This window comes from Lytechinus pictus, chromosome 7 (genome assembly GCF_037042905.1).
Source record: "Lytechinus pictus isolate F3 Inbred chromosome 7, Lp3.0, whole genome shotgun sequence".
Taxonomy (NCBI): Eukaryota; Metazoa; Echinodermata; class Echinoidea; order Temnopleuroida; family Toxopneustidae; genus Lytechinus; species Lytechinus pictus.
This window is the reverse complement of record NC_087251.1, coordinates 48,870,637-48,893,840: the sequence shown is the minus strand read 5'-3', so window position 1 is coordinate 48,893,840 and position 23,204 is coordinate 48,870,637. Positions and strand designations below refer to the sequence as shown.

The window sequence follows — 23,204 nt, the reverse complement described above, 5'->3', positions numbered from 1 at the left end:
TGTTCAGGAAAGTATTAAAAAAAGGAAAATCCTTGCTAATATCCAGTATGTATTAATTTAAAAAAAAATTCTTTATATTTAATTGTTTTCTGTATTTTGACTGATTAAGGGGGTGATCATAGTATCCTTTCATAGTAATTTCTTATGTTTACAGAAGCCAACTCCTTTGAAAGTAGAAGGAAAGGGATTGGGCATGAGATACAGAAAACAGTACTCTCCAATGGCTAGAACTTCCCCTAATGAAGATACAAGTGATGATATTGACGACTCCATTCTTTACCTCTCAGGTAAGATTATTATGAGATTATTTGGTTCCATGACATTTGCTCTGGCAACATTTGCTCCACTATAAATTCCACACAGTAATCAAATGACCAACTTCAACCCTTGGTTTAACATACCCTTCCTTTAACCTAACCCTAAACCTAATATTAAACCATATTGCAACCCTTACCCTACATTTTAGACAAAAGAAAGCCCAGGGCAATTGTTGCAGGAACAAATGTTATGTCTCCCATTATTCACACTCAAGGAAAATTTTTAAGGCTGGTCTATATTTTGATCCCTGAAGAGATATTGGAGATGATTTAGAATGAATAGTTTTGAAACAATATTCCTTACAAATCAAAGCAATGGTAAAAATACTATTTTGTTACAGGAGCTGTCAAAATAATATATCATTACTGCCAATTGTATACATGATAGTTGAGAAAATGCTCCCAAAATATATGGGCAAGTCCAAGGTAATGTCCCCTCAGATGTAAAAAAAAATCATCTCGACTAAATGCAAAAACAATTGCTATAATATTGTAGCTAAAGAGTTAAATAATCTATTTCCAGTAATTCAATATTGTAAATCATGCAAATTTATGCAACAATGGATGCCCTCATTTGCATAATTTGAAATAGCACCGTACGTATGGGATGATCTAAAAATATTCACCTAATATCAGTTTATTTTTGATCTAGTTCCTTTATGGACATGGACCCTCTATGGTCTGGTTTAATTTGCAATTGATAAGACAGGATCAGTTCATTAATTATGCAAATTATGCAATTTCTGTGAACCAGGTGTCCCATACATAAGGATTTTAGTATGTTTTTTATGTTTTTTTTTATCAAACATTGACCAATCATATTTTAAGAAGCTCTATAATGAATTTACTTTGACTTCCGAAAAAACAAAACTAGGTGTTGAAATTTAATCAGTCTTTTATTTTATTAATTAATTCTCATAAATGAAAAAGAATAGCTTTAATTTGGTTGCATAACTTGGGTAGTGACCACTTATAAGTCCGTTTTTTTTTTCTTACAAAGTGTAATTTAATTTGTAGATCTGAATATGAAGCTATGGAGATATTCATTATTACATTCATGAGCATAGGTGCTCATTTGGGACGTAAGGTGTACTTTTTGTAATAAATTTTACATCAACAAAAATGCCTTGTTTAATATCCTTTTGAATTAAATTATTAAAACTTACTGAAATGATGTTCAGTATTGTACATTTCTTCACAGCTAAACACAAGTTCATCAATAAAATACTTGCAGATAATTTTTAACTTGAACTTTTTTTAATCTAATTTTTTGTGGTCCCATGCATAAGTTGGTACTTTTTGTTGATAAAATAATTAATCCAAGGTCAAATGTCATCAAACTTTAAAACAATATTCTTTTCATAGGTATCAATCATACTATATAACAGAAAAATTCAAATGCTTTTTAAAATATTTTTCAGAGGTTGAAAATCTCTGAGTGTCCCGTACGTAAGGTGCGCGATATTTTGGACTTCAACTCTTTCTTGTGAATTGCTAAAACAGAAGGCCCTGCTTGTTTTAAAATCGAGTTGGAGGGCATACAGTAAGCATGCAAGTTAGAATAACTATAATAATAATAATAATATATGTGATTTGTAATGCGCCAAATCCACTTGGCAGAGTGCCCAGGGCGCAGTGAAAGAAGAGAGTTACGACACGTCTGGGACACATTAATGGTACACTCCGAAAAAGATATGGATGACAACTTGACCTTACAAAGTTGAGCCCTTGAACCAAATAGAAGGAACTCAGTTTTGGAGGGATTAAATTTCAATGAATGACTATCCAGCCAGGAGTGAATGTCAGCTTAACAATTCTCAAGAAGGGCGATTGCATTTGTTGCATCAGCCTGATTTGGTTTGAAGGAGAGATAGAGATGGATGTCAACGACATAGATATGATAATTGATGTTGTGGCGTTGTAAGATATGTCCCAAACTAATCAAGTAAATCGAAAACAAAGTGGGCCCGCCCACAGAACCCTGCGGTACACCGTGAGAGAGAGGCATACTACTAGATTTGCAGTCATTAATACAGACAATCTGCGAGTGAAGAATTCTGAATAAAGCTATATTTTCAAGATATTCAAATTTATTTCTTTGTTGTTTTATTATACTTTCCAAGCATATAACTTGGGTCCATGTTCTTTAAAAATTTGGCTCTCAAATGTGGAGCAATGCTGAAGTGACAATATCGAGAGATGTAAGGAACGTGAATTTAGACTTGTGAGTAAGTGTATGTACATGCGTGTACTATTGATATCTCATGTAGTTTCACTGTACAAAATGTAGTGTTACAACTAATTTATATAATATATTGGTGCTTCATCAGTTGTGAACTGGTTTGAAGTTGTGTTATAACTCTGGAATGCCAACCGAAACACAAATCACAACTGTACAGGTTCAATTTATCAGCTCATTTGACACCTTAATCATTCATAACTATTAAAACAATTTTCCCCACGATGAAAGCATGGACAAAGAGCAATGTAAACATCATGTATGATTTAATGTAAATACAATTTTCGCATATGCAGCTTCCCTTCAGTTTGGCCTTAAATCTTGAGATTTTCAAGGCAAACCACTTTTCAATGGGGCATATATTTGTATTGCATAAATAGGAAAATTGAAAAAGTGTGCACCAATTATTCAAGGCCAATTAGGAGGGGCCCAGAGAATCAATAGGCCATCCTAAGCCATGACATTGGATTTTAAGTTGGACCAAGGCCAAGTTAAACTGGATTTCAGAATGCAATACAGGTTTGCGGGATTTATGCTGGCAAAAATTTCATATGTTTTTCATGGTCTACATATAAGGTGGTATTCTGATAACTAAACCTAGGTTAAACCCGAGTCTAAGTTACTTTGTGAACTCATAGAGTTGGCCAGTGAAAACAGAGAGAAGCATCTTTTGATAATGGGAGATTTCAACTTTCCGGACATCAACTGGAAAAGATCGCATGTAAATTCGACCTCCAATAATACATCGTACATGTTTCTCACTGCCACCCAGGAAGCATTCCTGCACCAGCATATATATGAGCCTACACGATATAGACATGGCCAAAATCCAAACGTTCTGGATCTTGCATTTACATGTACAGCTGATGACCTAATATCTTCAATTGATTATTTACCTCCACTTGGACTTAGTGATCATGTGTGTATACTGACCAAGCTTGACATACTTCAGGAAAAAGACAAATTGCCAGAAAGAGAAAGTCGCCCAAACCTCCAGAAAGGGGACTACAATTCCATGAATGAGACTCTTGAAAAAATTGACTGGGATAAGGATTTTACTGGCAAAACTTGTGAACAAGCTTGGACCTCATTGTTTCACAATATAAAAGAAGGTGTGGAAAATTATGTACCAGTACGCAAGTGTAACACGGATAAGAGACGAAATATTTATGTATCAAAAGCTATACTTAAGTTGTCTAAGAAGAAGACGCGTTACTGGAAACGATATTCAGATGTGAACAGGACCAGAGACGAGAGAGAAATCGACTACAGACAGTATAAACGAGTGAGGAACCAATTAAGGAAAGAAACAAGAGCAGCAAGTAACAACTTTGAACTCGACCTAGTTGAAAACATTGGCCATAATCCCAAAGCTTTTTGGCGTTATGCTAACAGCAAGGTAAAGAGTAAAGGTCGTATTACAAGCCTCATGAAGGGTAATGGACAACTTACTGAATCAGATAGTGAAATAGCAAGTGTTCTTAACGATTATTTCTCCGAAGTATTCACTAGAGAGGACATGGACAGTATACCGGATATACAAGTTCCTTTGCGAAGTGACCTACCCACGCTAAGTGAAGTAAAAGTACAAGAGATAGATGTCAGCAAAAAGTTAAAAAACTTGAATACAAATAAGTCACCAGGACCAGATGGGTTGCATCCTAAAGTATTATATGAGCTAGCTGAGTCCATTGCTAAACCATTGACATTAATCTGTAACAAGTCTATGCAGGAAGGTAAACTCCCATCGGACTGGAAGCAGGGAACTGTAGTACCAATCCATAAGAAAGGGAGTAGAACCCAAGCCTCAAATTATAGGCCTGTTAGCCTTACGTCCGTTGCAGGAAAGTTGATGGAGAAAATTCTTCGAGATGTTATAGTTACGCACTTGCTAAGAAATGACCTACTCACACAGAGTCAGCATGGATTTACCCCAGGAAGGACGTGTGCCACTCAACTTCTTTATGTTCTTGAGGAATGGTCAAGGTTATTAGATGAAGGTGAAACAATCGATGTCCTATACCTTGATTTTCGGAAGGCATTCGATAGCGTTCCCCATCAAAGGCTCTTACTCAAGCTAAAGGCACATGGTATAGAAGGTAAACTCCTGAACTGGATTAGAGCATTTTTGATCGGAAGAGTACAAAGAGTCTTTGTTAATGGAGAATCATCCGACTGGTCACCTGTTACAAGCGGAATTCCGCAAGGAAGTGTCCTCGGACCAGTCCTCTTCTTGATCTACATAAATGACCTCCCATCTGACGTAATAAATAGCAGAGTGGTATTATTTGCTGATGACACGAAACTCTATAGTACTGGAAATACACCTTCACAGACGAGTGGTCTTCAAGACGACCTGAATTACCTTATTGAGTGGTCTGAGAGATGGCAATTACCCTTCAATGATGACAAATGTAAAGTGTTGCACATCGGCAGGAGAAACCTTGGAAAAAGCTACCATATGCATGGGAAAGACTTGCAAGTAGTGGAAGCCGAAAAGGATCTCGGTGTAATAGTGGACTGTCAGCTGAAATTTCACCAGCATGTGTCATCAGCAGTTAGCAAAGGATACCAACTCCTCGCCATAATGAAAAGGACATTCACTCAACTCACAAGGACAACTCTGCCTCTGCTCTTCAAAACCCTAATAAGACCCCACCTTGAATATGGGAGTATCCTCTGGCATAGCAGATTCAAAGAAGATGCAAGGAGGATCGAAAGGGTCCAAAGAAGGGCAACCAAGCTGGTCAGAGAGCTGAAGAATGTCCCATATCAAGACAGACTCAAAGAATTGAACTTGTACTCCCTGCTGTACAGGAGGAGAAGAGGAGACATGATCTTCGTGCACCAGCTAATGCATGGACTTATCAATCTCCCTCTAGATCACTTCTTCACAAAATCAGTAGGCAGATCAACAAGGGGACACTGCCTGAAGCTTCAGAAAGAGCACTGTAGACTGGACATTCGCAGCAAGTCTTTTAGCAGAAGAGGGATAGATGATTGGAATAGCCTCCCGGAAAGTATAGTCGTCTTGCCAACAACAGAATCATTTAAAAGGCATGTAGATAAACATTGGTGGGATCATCGCTTTGATCTACCATGACTCCCACTCCTCAGCATGCGTACAGTAATAAACTCACCAGACTAAAACCATAGATGGAGTGACCGGGAATTACAGGCCACCGCCTTCTTCCTGTACTAGATGATGATGATGATGATAAATTAGAATTTTAAACCACATTTCTGTGGAATGCTGGGCTTCATAATATTTGTAGATATTCGTTGCAATTATAATCTACAAATTGATTCATTATAATTCATTACATTTTTGTATTTTCCTATTCCCATTTCACGACTCAATTTATTTTTTTTATACAATATTTGCAGCAGGATAAGAATAATTTTAAATTGGTGAATGGGTTGACAATGGGCACTCCATAAAAGTGTGGTCTAATTTAACACAGGTTTAACTGTACCATGGCTACCAGAATACCACTAATTCAAATCTAAAGCCAACTTTAATTCATAATGAAATTGGTTTATGATTTAGATTTCTTGGAGGAAAGTACAACTTTGTCTGATGGAGAGACAACCCTTACAAATGCAGAGACCCGTGACGACTCCATCAGTGACTACTCTGATATCGAGCTCCCTAGAGATTTACCAGGTAAAAACATACAGACCTGGGTCCCGTAACACAAAGCTTAGCAGTGATCGTAGAATATGTTTTTTTTACGATTGATTGCATTGTATATGATGTACAATTAATTGTGAAAATCAATTGTACGATTAATCGCCAATCTTTGTGTTACAGGACCCTGAATTCACAAACTATAAGGGGCTATAAACCATGCTTGATTACTGAAATAGTATTGATTATATAGTCTATGCATGCTGTTCAGAAAAAAACATTGCCTTAGATAATCTCTGCCTGTACTGAGGGAGTTTAATCTATGCCCAAGGTTGAAAATTCTTTGAAAGATTTATTGAATGTATCTTCCTTGATTACTGAAATTGCATTGATTATATAGTCTATGCATGCTGTTCAGAAAAACATTGCCGTAGATAATCTCTGCCTGTACTGAGGGAGTTTAATCTAGGCCCAAGGTTTAAAATTCTTCAACAAATTTATTGAATGTATTTCCTTGTAATTTTTGCTGTACATATTTTCTTCCTTTTATAAGCAAGTACCCATTCTGAGGCAAAAGAATAAGAAGAGAGTTTCATGTAGTACCATTTTCTGATAAAGGTAAAGAAAAAGCTAAAGTTTGTAATTCTTTGGGGATTAGTTTTAGCTGCTTGATTTAAAGCAAGTGTACCTATATACATTACATGATTTCATTAATTGGACTTTGCAATAATGTTTCATCTTTAGAGAAGGAAGCTTGCATTTTGCTTATCTGTGAATTTATTTCCTGTAATGATGTATATTTTATTCTTATTCTGTAGAGCAAAAGAGAAAATCAAGCACGGTATCAAGCAGAATTCTGAAATTGTCACAGATGTCTAATAGGAAATCTTCTCACTCAAAGTCTCATTCAAAAGGTAAAAAAGAAATAAATATCAATAATCTGTGAATTTTTATTGGGCTAGAATCTAATAATTGTTCAAATAAGTGTTCTTAATATTTAAGGAAATTTTACATATTGAACAATTGGGAGGGATACAATGCATGATAACAAAGTGGTGTTTGGGGCAATTCCAAGCAAAAGTGGACATTTTCCAAAAATTTATATTGGCTCTATTTCAAATCTGGATCAAATATTTCTATCAAAACTCTTATGGGATTTCGTAAATACAAAAGGGGAACATAATTAGCCACAATTTTTTTTTCTGACGCATGTCCTTATAGGAGAATCCAAACCATACAAAAAATTCTATACATGGGACTTCATATAATGTTTTTTACTTAATTTCAATTTAACAGAAAACTATTGCTTGGTTTGTAAAATTTTCTTTTAGATAATCTGAAGGTCATCATTTCACATCATATCAAAAGAAAATTTTAAAATATAAGTTCATTTTACGCTGCCTGTGTGTGAATATTTCAGATGTCACTCCGTAACTGGGTATGGGTTTATGTTTTAAGTTGTGATTAATGAAAAAATACACATTTTTTTTAATGTAATGCAACGTATTAAAGCTAGAACAACATAGAATCCAATCATTGTGGTTGCCATTTAAAGTTTACAGAGTTTGTTTTCTCCTCGAATATGCATGTCCATTTTACGTCACTCCATAACCATGTTTATGAATATTCATATCTCAGTAATTCAGTGGATCAAAATAAAGAATGTTATTATTTTGAAAAGTGGGTTTTAGCAACTACTGTCAGGTACCATTTCTTTGCAAATAACTATTTAAATATGGGTGATATCTTTGTTTGAATGATAAAAATTTGTTTTCTGAATGTCACTCCGTTACCTTGGAACTGCCCTTTGGCCAATACATTATCTGCTATGAAATGTCTATAAGTATATCTTAAATGCACCGTTTAATGGGAATTTGATGAGAATCTTCCTTAACTTGATATGTACCTTGGCACACCCTTTCTAACCTTCATTGGTTATTTATAGTCTCTTGTGTGTTATGTACTTATATTAACTAATAATGTATTCATACACTTGTTTGTAATCACGTCTATACAACTGTTCGATGCAGATTCTATTGAATTTTCTCCATTCTCGCTCTCTCTCTTTATTATTCCCACATCTCTGAAAAATTATTTTATCATGCAATACTTTGAATTTGCCTCTCCATTTGCTAATAAAATGATTGTTGTAATTTATTACTTGAAGGTGAACAAAATTTATCAAAGATAGGAAAGAAAGCTCAGATGACTACAACATCAGTGTACAGCCTTTTGAGTGATGAAAGTAGCTCTAGCCTTGCTGAATCTCCTTTGAAGAAACTAGGTATTTTATGAAATCATGTATTTTCCATATTTCTTAGACATTTGATTAAGTTTTGTCAAAATGGTTTCATGTGTACTGTCAAGAAAACTTATTAGCCAGACTTAAAACAATCGATACTACATACCAAGTTGTTTTAGGTTTTGTATCCCCCCCCCCCCAATAAAACACATACATAATGCATGTTCAGAATATTGCCTTTGATTTTGTTTTTTAGTTAAATGCAACTATTTTTAATAGACTGCAAGAAAGTAATTTAAATGTAGAATGAACGTGATAAAATCAGCCAAGCTTGACATTTTAGATAACATATTTTGCATAGACTGTACTTTGATTGAGATTATTGATTTGACTTAGCCTACATTCTACACTGGTAAATTTCACGTTCTGCATAATTTTGGCTTGGCTTTATATGCAGTGTTTTATAAAAGAATAAATGGTCATCTGCAGGATGAATTTAAGACCCTTTATTTCATTTATTTGTGCGTGTGTGTGTGTGTGTGTGTGTGGAGGTGTCAATAATGTCAGTTATCTTCTTTTTTTTTTACTGTTATTTTCTTTATGGCCGATGTAGTACATTTTTTTATTCAACAGATATTTTGTATGCTATGATAAATGTTGCTGTTATTACTTGAATTATTTGCAGCGGGGAATGAAACTAAGCTTAAAATCGCTGGAAAGAAAGTACCACTTGTGAAGAAAAGTCCAACCAAGATTAACCATCATGAAGGCATTGGTGAATCATCTGCAAAGGTTTGCTCCTCTCTCTCTCTTTGTATTTCCTCCCATGGTTCTTAATACTCTTTTATCCTCGTAGAAAAACAGATTAGAAATTGTATTCAGAATAATATTTTAGTGGGTTTATTTCTCGTGAAACAAACATATTTGAATAAAGGAAATATCGGTATGAAAACATGTATTATCAATAGGCATGCCTGATATTACTAACTATTCAAATTCATTGAAGAGAATTCCTTTTCCTCATGGGTAGAGTAAGCTAGTTTCTTAAGCTTCAGATATCTAAACAAAATCAGTTTTATTGTTTACTAAACTTTCATATTATGTCACCCAAAGTATCTAATTCAAATAATATACAGATTTTCATTTGACTGAATTATAAATATTTTGAGTCAAATTATTTTACAAAGGATTTCACCTAAAATGGCTGATCTATGGCAGGACTACAATTCACAGGCATAGGCAGTGGCATAATGAGAAAAAAATGATTTGAATATCAAGCAATTGAAAAATGGACATATGACAATGTCAGTGTTTGAATAAAGGAAATTGATGGAATTTCATATTGATACATTAGTTGAATTGGTGTTGGTTCATTTCAATCACTACAGTTATAAACATCCTTTCCAATCTACTGTAGATATAGAATTATTTTCATTTTATTACTTTTACTTAAAGGGGAACCCGGCCTTGGTCATAAATGTTGTGTTTGAAAGGAGAAAAATAAAGAAAACAGAATGGTGAAAATTTGAAAGAAATCGGACAAGCAATAAGAAAGTTATGGATGCTTTGAAATTGAGATCCCTAAGACTATGTAGAGTAGATTTCAAATTGGCAACTGGGTAAGTAAATTATGACACGGGGCAAGGACAACTTTCCCAAGGCTGTGTGCTTAATTATCAGGGATTTGTGGTTTTCTTCTAAGTACCCATTCCCCTTGGGCGGAAATCTTAATATAACCCAGCCTACCCAGGTAGTATATTGTTTTATGTCCTCATGAAAGAAAAGTATAATTTGAAGCATAACTTCTGAAAAATGGCATTTTAGCCATTTTATGTATTTGGGTACATGTAAGAGTAGCCCTTGCCTTACATCACTATGACATCACATATGCGGCCAATTTGAAGTCTCCATGGGTATAGTGATTACCAATTTTTTTTTAAATTCTTAACTTGTTTGTCCGATATTGTTCAAACTTTTACCTATCAACTTGTCTGATTTTTCTTTTTCCTCTGAAAACAAGTTTTTATTTGGGTTGGATTCCCCTTTAACATGAATGGGCAATATTAGCAATTCTGATAAAAATTTTGTAGGCATGCAATCAGCCCCTCTCCTTTACATATACCTTTATATAGCCATGTTTTTAGTATTTCTATGTTCTCTCCTTCAATTCCCCCTTTTTTGCTATCTACTGAAGATGTGGAATTGCTATTTCTGATTCATGAAAATCCCAATTTTAAATTTCAGTTCTGGTCTTTGACCAAATTACATGTCATTACAAACCATTTTAGCAATTTTAAACTTGAACTTCCTCTTTTCCTTTCTGTCTCGCCTGCATAGCAGAGCGAGACTATAGTCGCCACTTTTCCGACGGCGGCTGCGTCGTCAACATTGAAATCTTAACAAAGGTTTGAAATATCAGCATAAGAAAGTACCAGTATGTGGACCTATTCATGAAACTTGGACATTGGGGTAATCAAGTATTACTGGGCATTCTGCCTGAGTTTCAGGTCACATGACCAATGTCAAAGGTCATTTAGGGTCAATTGAATTTAGACCATGTTGGGGGAATCAGCATTGAAATCTTAACCAAGGTTAAGTTTTTGAAGTGTCATCATAACTTAGAAAGTATATGGACCTATTTAATGAAACTTGGACATATCGGTAATGGTGTATCACTAGACATCCTGCCTGAGCTGGGTCACATGAACAAGGTCAAAGGTCATGTAGGGTCAATGAACTTTGGCCATGTTGGGATATTTGTTGAATTGCCATCTTAACTTTGAAAGTTTATGGATATAGTTTGTGAAACTTAGACATAAGAATAATCAAGTATCACTGAACATCCTATGCGTGCTTCAGGTCATATGACCAAGGTCAAAGGTTATTTAGGGTCAACAAACTTTGGCCATGTTGGGGGTATTTGTTGAATTGCCATCATAATATTTGAAAGGTTAGGGATCTAGTTCATGAAACTTAAGACATAAGAGTAATCAAGTATCATTGAACATCTTGCATGAGATTCGGGTTGCATGATCAAGGTCATTTAGGGTCAATGAACATAGTATAAATTATTATCATATGAATGGTGTTTTTGTGAATAATTATTCAATAATTGTTTTTACAGTCAGCACTGTTATATTGAATCGCGTAATGCAGGCGAGACTGCCAGAGGCATTCCACTTGTTTTTTTTGGGGGGGTGCATACATAGATGTTTTGGGTTTTTTTTTATGAAAAGAGAGCATTGGTCTCCATGGTCTCCGTCATTCTTTTTCAAGTGATGTATTTGTTATCACCTCTTCCTTTCTCTTTTTAACCCTTATACTCGGGGGAGGGGGGGGGGGGCACAATGGCCCACCTCAACATTTTTCGCAACAAAGCTTTTGCGCAATTTTTTTTTACTGCGCCGCTGATTGATTTTTTACTTTAAGGTCTCGCACAACTTCTTATACCAAATTTGCTACACCTGGGTACATGGTTACAAAATTACTCAACATCATAAAGTCAATTTCAGACCCAAATTGCTCAAAAACATGACTGTATGGTCAATACTAAGATCACTTTTAGTCCGAATAGAATACCCAGGAAGTTTAGGGTGAAATATGGAGCTATTTTGGTCTTGAAAATTGAATTGAATTGATTACCATGTCACATCATTTTCTTTTTTCATCAGGATGGAAAGAAGCAAGTTTCATTCCAGCTGAAATTCAATCAAGAAATGATAGACCTGGAAGATGCCGACACGAGCACTCCTTTTAATGTATCCCTTCCTCATCGTTCTGCTTCTAATAGCATTCTGAAAAAGGTAATTGACTACTATGGCCCATATTTATACCCCCCAAAAGAAGTTTGAAGGGAGTATAATTATAGGAATCAGTGTACAGTTGGGTGGGCGGTCCGTTGCAAATCTTGCGCATCAAACTACTTCCTCAGTTTTTAACCAATTCTCATGAAACTTGGAACACATGTTGGTGTTGGGGTAAAGATGTGCAAGACACATTTTTTCGCATGTGTCAGATATTTTGTTGCCATGGTAAAGGTATATTTTGGCAAAAATATTGCAGTTCTAACTTCTCCCTCAGTTTTTAAAACAATTATCAAGAAATTTGTTACACACATTGGTATTGATGTAAAGATGTGTAAAATATATTTTTCTGTGTGTCAGAAATCATGTTGCCATGGTAACGACATAGTATTTTGCCAAAATTGGGTAAAAACTTGCAGTTTTAATTACTTTATCAATTTTCAACCAAGTCTCATGAAATTTGGCTCACACATAGGTTATGAGGTAGTCACCAAAATTGGGTAAAACACTTGCAGTTTTAATTCAACAATTTTCAACCAATTCTCATGAAATTTGGCTCAGGCATTGGTTATAAGATAAAGATGTGCAAAACACATATATTGTGTTTGTCGGAAATTGTGTTGCCATTGTAAAAACATTATATGCCCCAAATTAGATAAAAATCTTTCGGTTCGAATTACTAGATAAGATTTCAACCTATTTCTCATGCAATGTGGCTCACACATTGGTCTTGAGGTAAAGATGTGCAGGACATATTTTTGCATGATTTAGATATCATGTTGCCATGGTAACAATATATTATATGTCAGAAAATAGGCAAAAATCTTCCAGCTCGAAATACTTCATCAGTATTTAACCAATTCTCATGATATTTTGCTCACGCATAGGTCTTGGGGTAAAGATGGGCAAGATGGTTTTTTTTTTAATGTGTTGGATATTGTTGCCATGGTAATGGCCTAGGGTAGGGGTATTAATCGTTTTCAGTGATAGCTCTAGTTTGAATTCTGGTTTGATTTAAAGGCTGACACAAATGACATGAATCTATAACAGTACAAGTTCAAGTTATCTGCTTATTTTACACTCATTGCTGTCAAGAAATAATTACAAAAGTTGTTTTCTTTAGTATTCAAGAATGAGAAAATAGCAAATTTAGCATAAGCACAAACAATGTTAACAGATTTGCAGTAGTTTTGGCTTCCCATAATTTTACCACAGAGTTAGACCTTGGTCTAAGTTAGGGTTGCAAAGGGCTGGAAACTTTCCGGAAATTTTTGAAAAATTCCATGGGAAGTTTCGGGAATTTTCAGCTGCCGGGAATTTTCGTTTTTCATAAAGAGTGATATATTCTGTTTTTCAATACAAAGTTATAAATTGATATCCTCAAATATTATACTTTCCATTTTTATTTAAACTATTCTTCATTCTTTAAATTGCCCAGGGTATAAAATATTCATCAAAGTGTTCATAAATACATTATAGTACATGATGGAGCATTATATGTACAAAATGAAGCTTTTCAATTCAACATGAAAAAGAAACTTTGCAATACACTATTTTTCTTTTTTCTTTAATATGGGTTTTTTATGTGAAAACCTGCCATTACATAATAACACGTGAAGAGAACATTGCCTTCTACATGTAGTCTGCATGCACAGACCCTTATTGAAATTTTGATCCACAAGTGGGTCTTCACACAAGACTAGCACGAATACAACTTTCTGTTAAACAAAAGGACCTTCTGTACACAAATCATTGGCAAAAACCTTAGGCTGCATATTCAGACAGCTTTCCTTGAGTGAAGGGTCTACACTAGTCTGCTGTGCAAAGTCTTCACTCAAGGTAAGGGTCTGAATGTGCAGCCTACTCATGCCTTGTGTACTGAAGGCCCTCTCACTCAGGAAACAGCAAAATTTTACATTGTATGTGCTAGTCTTCGCATGGAGACCCACTTGTTGATCAAAGTTTCAATCAGGGTCTGTGCCTGCAGACTAGGTTTGCACAGCAGACTAATCCCACCAGCAGCTACGGCACTGGCTTAAGTCTTTAAATGGGAAAAATCAGGTCCAGGAACGAAAAATGTTAAATTGCTAATTTATTTTTGAGATACTCCCCCCCTCCCTCCACCCCTCAAAAATGGGGGGGGGGATAACAATATGATGGCTGACCTTGAAACAATCAAGATTAATAATTTTTCACAAAGGGAGAAAAAAACATGCACTAAATTTGTTGACCTCAAATGACCTTTGACCTTCATTGATATTGAGAAACTTGTTATCAATTTCATATCTTTTGTGATTTTAAATGACAATCTCATATCAGTTTCATTTAATTTGATCTAGTATTTTAAAAATAATGAATAAAATGTTTATTTCTATTTAACTGAACTGAAATATTAAACTTAAAGCTTGAATCAGCGATCTGTATTTATACTCATCAAATTAAAGGAACAAACAGCACCAAGTTCCCACTTCTGCTATGCAAAAATAAATGAGAAATAAAGTAATGATAATAAAATAATAATAATGCTAACAACAATGTTATAATTATTATTAACAATGATTCTCATCTGCAAAAAGATCAGAATATCCAATAGGCATCATTCCATGAACAATGTATATCCCTTGTCTAAAGCATTTGCAGTGTACATGTACTGCCATTGCACATACCATTCAGCCACTAATACAGTAAATCAACTTTTACATGAAATTCATTGAAATTCTGCCTTGTCTGACTGTCTTAGCATAATATTTGGCTTGAAACTTGCTGACAAAGCACCATCAAGCATCATCTGCCAGGGTAACCCTTTCAATTCCTGTATATAAATATCAGAAAATTACTACTTTTTGAAAATTCCCAACATTTCTTTAAAATTCCCAAAATTCTTGATAAATTCCTGTTTAATACTAAATAGGTTCATTATTGCGGATTGAAATAATCGCTAGAGGGTATTCATTTGTCTCGCAATCTACTATGGTCAACAAGGAAATTCGTGATCACTCTCGCAAAAAGTGTTCACTGGCTTTCTAGGAAAATCGTGATCACTCTCGCAAAAAGTGTTCACTAGCTTACAAGTTCACGAGCTTTCGAGTGCCGCTGCAACTCTTTATCAAGTGACGAAAATTATCTGATGACGTATTCTATTTATACTAATCTCCGGGACCGTACGCACGAACGCGAGAACAATAGGTGGGCATTGATCCGTTGCGTCGGATGCGGTACGGCCGGTAATCCGTGTATGCAAATAAGCCGGGGGTATATGCAAATACGCCGTGGGTCGGCAATATGCAAATTAGACAAAATTGGCGGGCTTGCTAGTTTCCCGTGGGCGGGGGCTGACTAGCTGAGCGGTCCCTCGTTCGGGGCCGGGAACGATCGGGTCGGCGTGCACTGCCAGGTAAGGGGGTATTGTGCTGTCGGATGGTTCGCATCCAGAAGTCGGGGATGTCGATCCCGCTGTCTCTGTTGAAGTTGTTAGGACAAAGACGTATACTAATAGCCTCCTTAATCCTGCGTGTATACCAATGTCTCTCTTTGGCAATGCATTGTACACCCTCCCAATCTGGATGGTGTTGCTTCTCCCAAGCATGTTCTGCCACCGCGGATGTGTCGGTTCGCTGTAACCGAACATCGCGCTTGTGTTCAGAAATGCGTTCAACTATCGGTCGGGCTGTTTCTCCGATGTAAGACCCGTCACATCCCTGGCAAGGAATGTTGTATACTACGCCATCACGTCTGTGATCAGGGATAGGGTCTTTGGGGTGTACAAGCTGTTTGTGTAAGGTGGTGTCCGAGCGGAAAACCGTTCGGATACCGTGACCTTCTAATCGGCGTTTAAGTTGTTGTGAGAGGCCATCTATGTATGGCAAGACTGTGCAAGTCTTGAAAACCTTCTGATCCCTTGGTGGTTGTTTTTTCTTGAAAGTGTTCTTGATAAAACGGCGTGGGTAGCCGTTGCTGTACAAGGCGCCACGTATGTGTGCTCTTTCTTTCGGGAGTTCAGGTGGGTGAGTTATGATACGTGCTGCTCTGTCGAACAGGCATTTAACGAGACCCTTCTTGACCGATTTGTCGTGATGAGAATCATATGGTATGTATTGGTCTGTATGAGTGGGCTTGCGGTAGACAGAGGTGGAAAGTTTCCCGCCCTCGTGTCTTTGGACTAGTGTGTCAAGGAATGCTAATTTCCCTCCTTGCTCAGTCTCCAGAGTGAACTGGATGGACGGTTGCTGGCTATTCATGTATGAGAGTAGGCTGTCTGTTTCGGATCTATTTACGATTATGAAAGTGTCATCGACGTATCTCTTCCACACCCGAGGGTGGCATGTGGAAGGACACTTGGGCAAAGCGTTCTGTTCAAAACCTTCCATATATAGGTTAGCCACAACCGCTGAGACTGGGCTACCCATTGCTGCTCCTTCTGTTTGCTCATAGAAAGAGCCTCTGTACAGAAAATATGTGGATCTGAGGACGAACTCCAGGAGTTCGGCTATTTGTTCGGGCATAAGTGTGGTACGTTCTGATAATGTGGGATCGGATTGCATGCGTTGCAGGGCCGTACTGCATGCGCCCTCTATCGGTACGTTAGTGAAGAGGGAGACTACATCAAAAGAGATCATGGATTCCTGTTCGTTAACTGTCTGCTCCGATGTGAATTCAGCGAATTCACTGGAGTTGGAAACCGTGTGTTCTGAGCAGTTAGTGAGAGGGGACAGGATGTCCGCCAGGTACTTTGATAGGTTATAGGCAAATGAACCTATGCATGATACTATTGGTCTGAGGGGTATCCCGGGTTTGTGTATTTTGGGCAACCCGTATATTCTAGGTGGCTGTTTCTGTGTGGGCTTTATCTTTTTGTATGTAGCCTCATCTAGAACTTTGTCTTTCTTTAGTGCCAGTAACGTACTGGTCAGTTTGCGACACATTCGATCTGTGGGGTCTTTCTTTAGCATTTTATACGGACCAGAGCTCAGAAGCTCGGTCATTTTGTCTTCGTAGGCGGTACTATCTAAAATGATTGTGGCACTACCCTTATCCGCAGGGAGGATTGTAATGCTATCATCATTCTTGAGTGTCTTAAGAGCATCACGCATCTCTCTTGTGGTATTCGGTTTCGGAGGACGTGCTCTCTGTAGAATGGAATCTACATCTTTTCGTGCGGCATCGGCCGAAACTGGATCAATATACTTGACCGCGGTTTCAACCTTAGCTACAATCTCGGTAATGGGCAATTTCGGGGGCGACACGGCAAAGGCGAGGCCTTTCTTAAGCAGTTGCTCCTCGGTGGAGGTGATCTGTCTCGATGATCACGTCTGATCACAGACGTGATGGCGTAGTATACAACATTCCTTGCCAGGGATGTGACGGGTCTTACATCGGAGAAACAGCCCGACCGATAGTTGAACGCATTTCTGAACACAAGCGCGATGTTCGGTTACAGCGAACCGACACATCCGCGGTGGCAGAACATGCTTGGGAGAAGCAACACCATCCAGATTGGGAGGGTGTACAATGCATTGCCAAAGAGAGACATTGGTATACACGCAGGATTAAGGAGGCTATTAGTATACGTCTTTGTCCTAACAACTTCAACAGAGACAGCGGGATCGACATCCCCGACTTCTGGATGCGAACCATCCGACAGCACAATACCCCCTTACCTGGCAGTGCACGCCGACCCGATCGTTCCCGGCCCCGAACGAGGGACCGCTCAGCTAGTCAGCCCCCGCCCACGGGAAACTAGCAAGCCCGCCAATTTTGTCTAATTTGCATATTGCCGACCCACGGCGTATTTGCATATACCCCCGGCTTATTTGCATACACGGATTACCGGCCGTACCGCATCCGACGCAACGGATCAATGCCCACCTATTGTTCTCGCGTTCGTGCGTACGGTCCCGGAGATTAGTATAAATAGAATACGTCATCAGATAATTTTCGTCACTTGATAAAGAGTTGCAGCGGCACTCGAAAGCTCGTGAACTTGTAAGCTAGTGAACACTTTTTGCGAGAGTGATCACGATTTTCCTAGAAAGCCAGTGAACACTTTTTGCGAGAGTGATCACGAATTTCCTTGTTGACCATAGTAGATTGCGAGACAAATGAATACCCTCTAGCGATTAAATTCCTGTTTATTCCCATGGAAAGTTTCCACCACGAAAATTCCCGGGAATTTTGCAACATGATGTACACGTTTTTCTGGTTGCACGTGCAGACTTTGGAATATGGGCCTATGACATCTACTTGAGTTTGCACCTATCCATTTGTTATAGTGCTTTTTGTCTCGCCTGCATAGCAGAGCGAGACTATAGGCGCCGCTTTTCCGACGGCGGCGGCGTCAACATCAAATCTTAACCTAAGGTTAAGTTTTTGAAATGACAACATAACTTAGAAAGTATATGGACCTAGTTCATGAAACTTGGACATAAGGTTGATCAAGTATTACTGAACATCCTGCCTGAGTTTCAGGTCACATGACCAAGGTCAAAGGTCATTTAGGGTCAATGAACTTAGACCATGTTGGGAAAATTATTTTCAAAATCTTAACCGAAGGTTAAGTTTTTGAAATGACATCATAACTTAGAAAGTATATGGACCTAGTTCATGAAACTTGGGCATAAGGTTAATCAAGTATTAGTGAACATCCTGGTCGAGTTGCAGGTCACGTGACCAAGGTCAAAGGTCATTTAGGGTCAATGAACTTTGGTCAAGTTGGGGGTATTTGTTGAATTACTATCATAACTTTGAAAATTTATGGATCTAGTCCATGAAACTTGGACATAAGGTTAATCAAGTATTAGTGAACATCCTGCCTGAGTTTCAGGTCACATGACCATGGTCAATGGTCATTTAAGGTCAATGAACTTTGGCCGTGTTGGGGGTATATGTTAAATTACCATCCTAGCTCTGAAAGTTTATGGATCTAGTTCATAAAACTTGGACATAAGAGTAATCAAGTATCACTGAACATCCTGTACGAGTTTCAGGTCACATGACCATGGTCAAAGGTCACTAAAGGTCAATGAACTTTGGCCGTGTTGGGGGTATTTGTTGAATTACCATCCTAACTGTGAAAGTTTATGGATCTAGTTCATAAAACTTGGGATATAAGAGTAATCAAGCATCACCGAACATCCCCTGTGAGTTTCAGGTCATAAAACCAAGTCAAAGGTCAGTTAAGGTCAATAAACTAAGGCCATGTTGGGGTAATTGTTGAAGTGCCATCATAACTTTGAAAGTTTAAGGATAGAGTGAATGAAATGTGGACATGGGTGTAGTTGACAGTCTTAAGTCTCCGTTCAAATGTCATTTATGGTCAATGAACGTGGTATTATGTCATTATATGAATGATGTTTTTGTGAATTATTATTTTATAGTAGTTTTCAAAGTTAGCACTGCTGCTATATTAAATTGCGTAATGCAGGCGAGACTGCCAGAGGCATTCCACTTGTTTATGTGACTACCCCTAATAAAATATTTTAAGCAAATATTTCCCATGGATCTATGATATAATGTCTATGGGATGGTCACATTAAAAAAGCTTATTCACATAAACACCTTTACATGATTATGGTTCCTATCTCCCCTGAAATTATAGGAAATCAAAATCATCAAAATTTGTGTATGCAGTATGCTTTACATGTTTACTTATTTTATCCCCATGCCTTGATGGTTCCATATTTTAGAAACATGAGTAGACTAATTGTAAATCTAAAACCATTACAATCTATACCGAAGTTTCATTGTATATCCTTTTTTTTCCTTCCATGGGACTTGACCTACTAATCCCTAAATCTAAGTCAAAGCCAGTCTCTGTGAGAAGCTCAAAACTTAATAGAATGAATGATATTCATTTATTTTTGCTATTTCTTGTACATGACTCGGCCCTAGTCATCAAGTGATCAGGTTTTTGATTGGGGGAACTTGTACCCACATAACCTTAAAGGCCTTAAGTTCTCTCATTTCGTTCTTTCTTTAATTTTATTTGTTTGGCATATAATGTAATTGTCATATGTGTTATACATTTTATATATGTTTTTATGAAAATTAAATAATTAGAAACAACCAACCCCCCAAAAGTAATAGACTGAGACAAGACATTTCATGTTTGAATTAAAAAAACAAACAAGATATGACCTAAGCAATTTGACAATTGTTTTAAGTCACTGGAATATGTTCTCATTATGGAATCGCTGTGGTGTAGCGATTCTGACTCTTGCCTTGTAATCAGAGGGTCATGTGTTGGAATCCCACCATGGCCTAACGTCCTTTTGCAAGGCGTTTATCCACACTTTGCCACTCTCATCCAGGTGGTAATTGGGTACTGGTAGGGGAAAAAATTGTCATTGTTGATTTGGCAAGTGTGTGCCTAAGAGGCTGCTAAAAATGCTATGAATCCAGTGACTGGGTAATAATAATTGTGAAGCACTTTGAGCAGTCATAGATTGATATCGTGCTGTATAAAAGCCAATTATTATTATTATTCCTCTAAACAGGATCAAGTCCGTATTTTTTCTTGAATAACTTTGCTCTAACAAAAAGCACCAAGTAATTTCAAGTGCAACTAGGAACTTCACACTACTACTTATTATTATTATTATTATTGTTATTATTATTATTATCATTATCAATATTATTATTTTTAGTATTTTTATTATTAATATAATTAATGTTATTATTATTATTATTATTATCATTATTATTATCATGATTATTATTATTAATATTATTATTATTATTATTTCACTTGATCCTAACAGACATCTGCAATAGAAGCCAGTATTGTGGGTCCTGGTGAGACTGTCAGGGCAACCAGTACACCCCAGAAGTCAAGCAGACATTCCAGGAAGGCCCATGGGTGCCATATTATGGATCTTTCTGTAAGTAATATATACAAGTATTGATTAATTATTCAGAAATGCTTATTATTTAAGTAGTGAATATTTTATCATGCACAATAAATACACAAATAATTCACAGGTGTGTGTGTGTTACTGGTGATGGATGTACTCAAAGGTATACTTGTTGCATTTTTACAAGATGCTGCATTGCCACTTACAGTCACAAACCTGAACCTATGCATCATTTGTTTTATAAAATGGGTCAACAATATAAATATATGGAATTATTTTTTTTCTTTTACAAATTGGACTTATTTTCAAGAATCTTAAATTCCATTAACTTTGTGAGCAAGGCCGGAAATTTGTCTTATGATGTCATCACTAATTCACTACCTTCTCATATCAAGAAACGGGCCCTTTGTTTGCACAACATAAAGTCCCTACCGTCTATTGCTTAGCTTTAGGCATAGAAACCCTCGCATATTGTACAGTGTACAGGGTCTCTACACGTTTAATATATCACACACAATTTCAAATTGCTTGTATGCCTTTTGTCTTAGCACCTTTGATGATGATGATGATGATGATAATGATCATGATCATGGATGATGATGATTTGATAAAAACAACAGAAAAATATACTCGGATATACTGTGACCAATTTTCCTTTCTTTTTTAGTTTGATGTATCTGCTGTATCTCTGCCTCCGGATCATGATCTGGTGATAACACACAAACCAAAGAAACCTGAAAAGAATCGGGAGGTGAAGCAAACTCGAAAGTTGTCAGAAGGACCTGGAGAAACAACAGAGAAGTTGCTAGATTTCGAGGTCAGTTCCCAAATTTTGAAATTAAAAGTGAACTTCACCCCTCGTTATATCCAAACTCTTTACATGTATATACTATTTTCAGATGACTTGATTGCAAGGAAAAGCACACAATTTTATGATAAAAAAAAAACTGCTGTTCCATACACAGTCAAACAATTTGTCAAGTTTACAGTATGTTTTCCTTGCTAAGTTTCCATTAATGCACACTGAAGGTAACAAAATGAATTTTAGAAGTGGCCTTTACTATGTAAACAATATGCAGTATGAAACAGTGTTTTGTTGTTTGTCTGCTAAATAAGGTTATTATTTTGGCCACACATCAATCCAGTTCTGCCTTAATAAATCTGAACCATGCTTATGGTAGATTATTCATATAGGTTAACCCTAAGAGATAGCGCGCAAAATTTTAGGACGCGCAATTTTTGAGACCAAATTCGCGACATGCAGGTATACCATCGCGACGTCACGTGACTTTTTACGAGGCAATGTCATGCCGAAAATGGCTCATTTTTATACTTTGTGTACAAAGTCTATGGGAGATGAAATTCATAAAAGGGCGATTATTTTTCGTTCTAATTGGTGTGCCTAATTGATTCAGGGTTTAATTTAGTTGTAAAATGGTCTGTAATAATTTCCATTGAAAAAAACAATGAAGAACAAAAGATGAAAAAACAAATAAATACATAAATTCTAAAAATTAAGAATGAATAAGGAAAAATTGGCTTTTGCAATTTTTCTTTGTGAAAATCCTCTTAATTAGTTTACAAAGATGACATCTGCAAAAAAAGAAGAAAATTTGAAGTGAAATAGGGTGTTAAACATGCAAATAATGTTTTTCATGACTAAATTTGCATATTTTATTCATAATAAATAAAAAATAATCATTTTCAGAATTTTTTTTTACACTAGCTTGTATTTTATATGGTAAAGAATGTGTTTGTCAAATTTCGGCGCGATCGCGCGAACGGCCGAGATCAGAAGGGGAACCCCCTCAGTCCTCAATACATCTCAAATAGCCCAGTCCTTTTAGGGTTATAGAGTGGCTTAAATTTGTTAATTTTTTCAAGGGGGGTGGGTTGGATCAAGAATTCCATGCTAATATGAAGAGTATTGGTACACAAATAACAAACATCGGAAAGGGCATTAGTGAGAATTAGAACCAGTGCCATTTGAACTGTGTGGAAGGTAATGAGTATGATACTATTGCCTGAGTAAAATAGTATGTATTATTTGTTTTATGAGAAAGTCTATCAAATGGCAAGGATTTACTTCCCTGCTAAAAGCGGGGCTCCTGGCAAAAAGCTGG

General features: G+C 36.7%; 2 protein-coding genes across 2 annotated transcripts in view; one reads left to right on the top strand and one right to left on the bottom strand.

The window, feature by feature from the left end:
• Positions 1-23,204, top strand: part of LOC129264086 (uncharacterized) — a 42,710-nt gene that overhangs the window by 14,643 nt on the left and 4,863 nt on the right. Inside the window, exons 5-12 of the mRNA XM_064102984.1 lie at positions 155-287; positions 6,107-6,223; positions 7,006-7,101; positions 8,355-8,471; positions 9,115-9,221; positions 12,101-12,232; positions 20,989-21,108; positions 21,749-21,898. Coding sequence (XP_063959054.1) covers positions 155-287; positions 6,107-6,223; positions 7,006-7,101; positions 8,355-8,471; positions 9,115-9,221; positions 12,101-12,232; positions 20,989-21,108; positions 21,749-21,898 — 972 coding nt within the window. The remainder of the gene's footprint in view (positions 1-154; positions 288-6,106; positions 6,224-7,005; positions 7,102-8,354; positions 8,472-9,114; positions 9,222-12,100; positions 12,233-20,988; positions 21,109-21,748; positions 21,899-23,204) is intronic.
• On the bottom strand, positions 14,043-17,488 carry LOC135154815 (uncharacterized). The gene is made up of 2 exons (XM_064102986.1): positions 15,073-17,488; positions 14,043-14,238 (listed from the first exon to the last, which is right to left on the bottom strand). The coding sequence occupies exon 1, from the start codon at positions 17,320-17,322 to the stop codon at positions 15,544-15,546; it is 1,779 nt and encodes a 592-aa protein (XP_063959056.1). The 5' UTR covers positions 17,323-17,488; the 3' UTR covers positions 14,043-14,238; positions 15,073-15,543.

What these genes read in the sequence shown, in the direction of transcription:
- LOC135154815 (XM_064102986.1), bottom strand. Translation starts at nt 17,322, where the DNA reads ATGCGTGATGCTCTTAAGACACTCAAGAATGATGATAGCATTACAATC.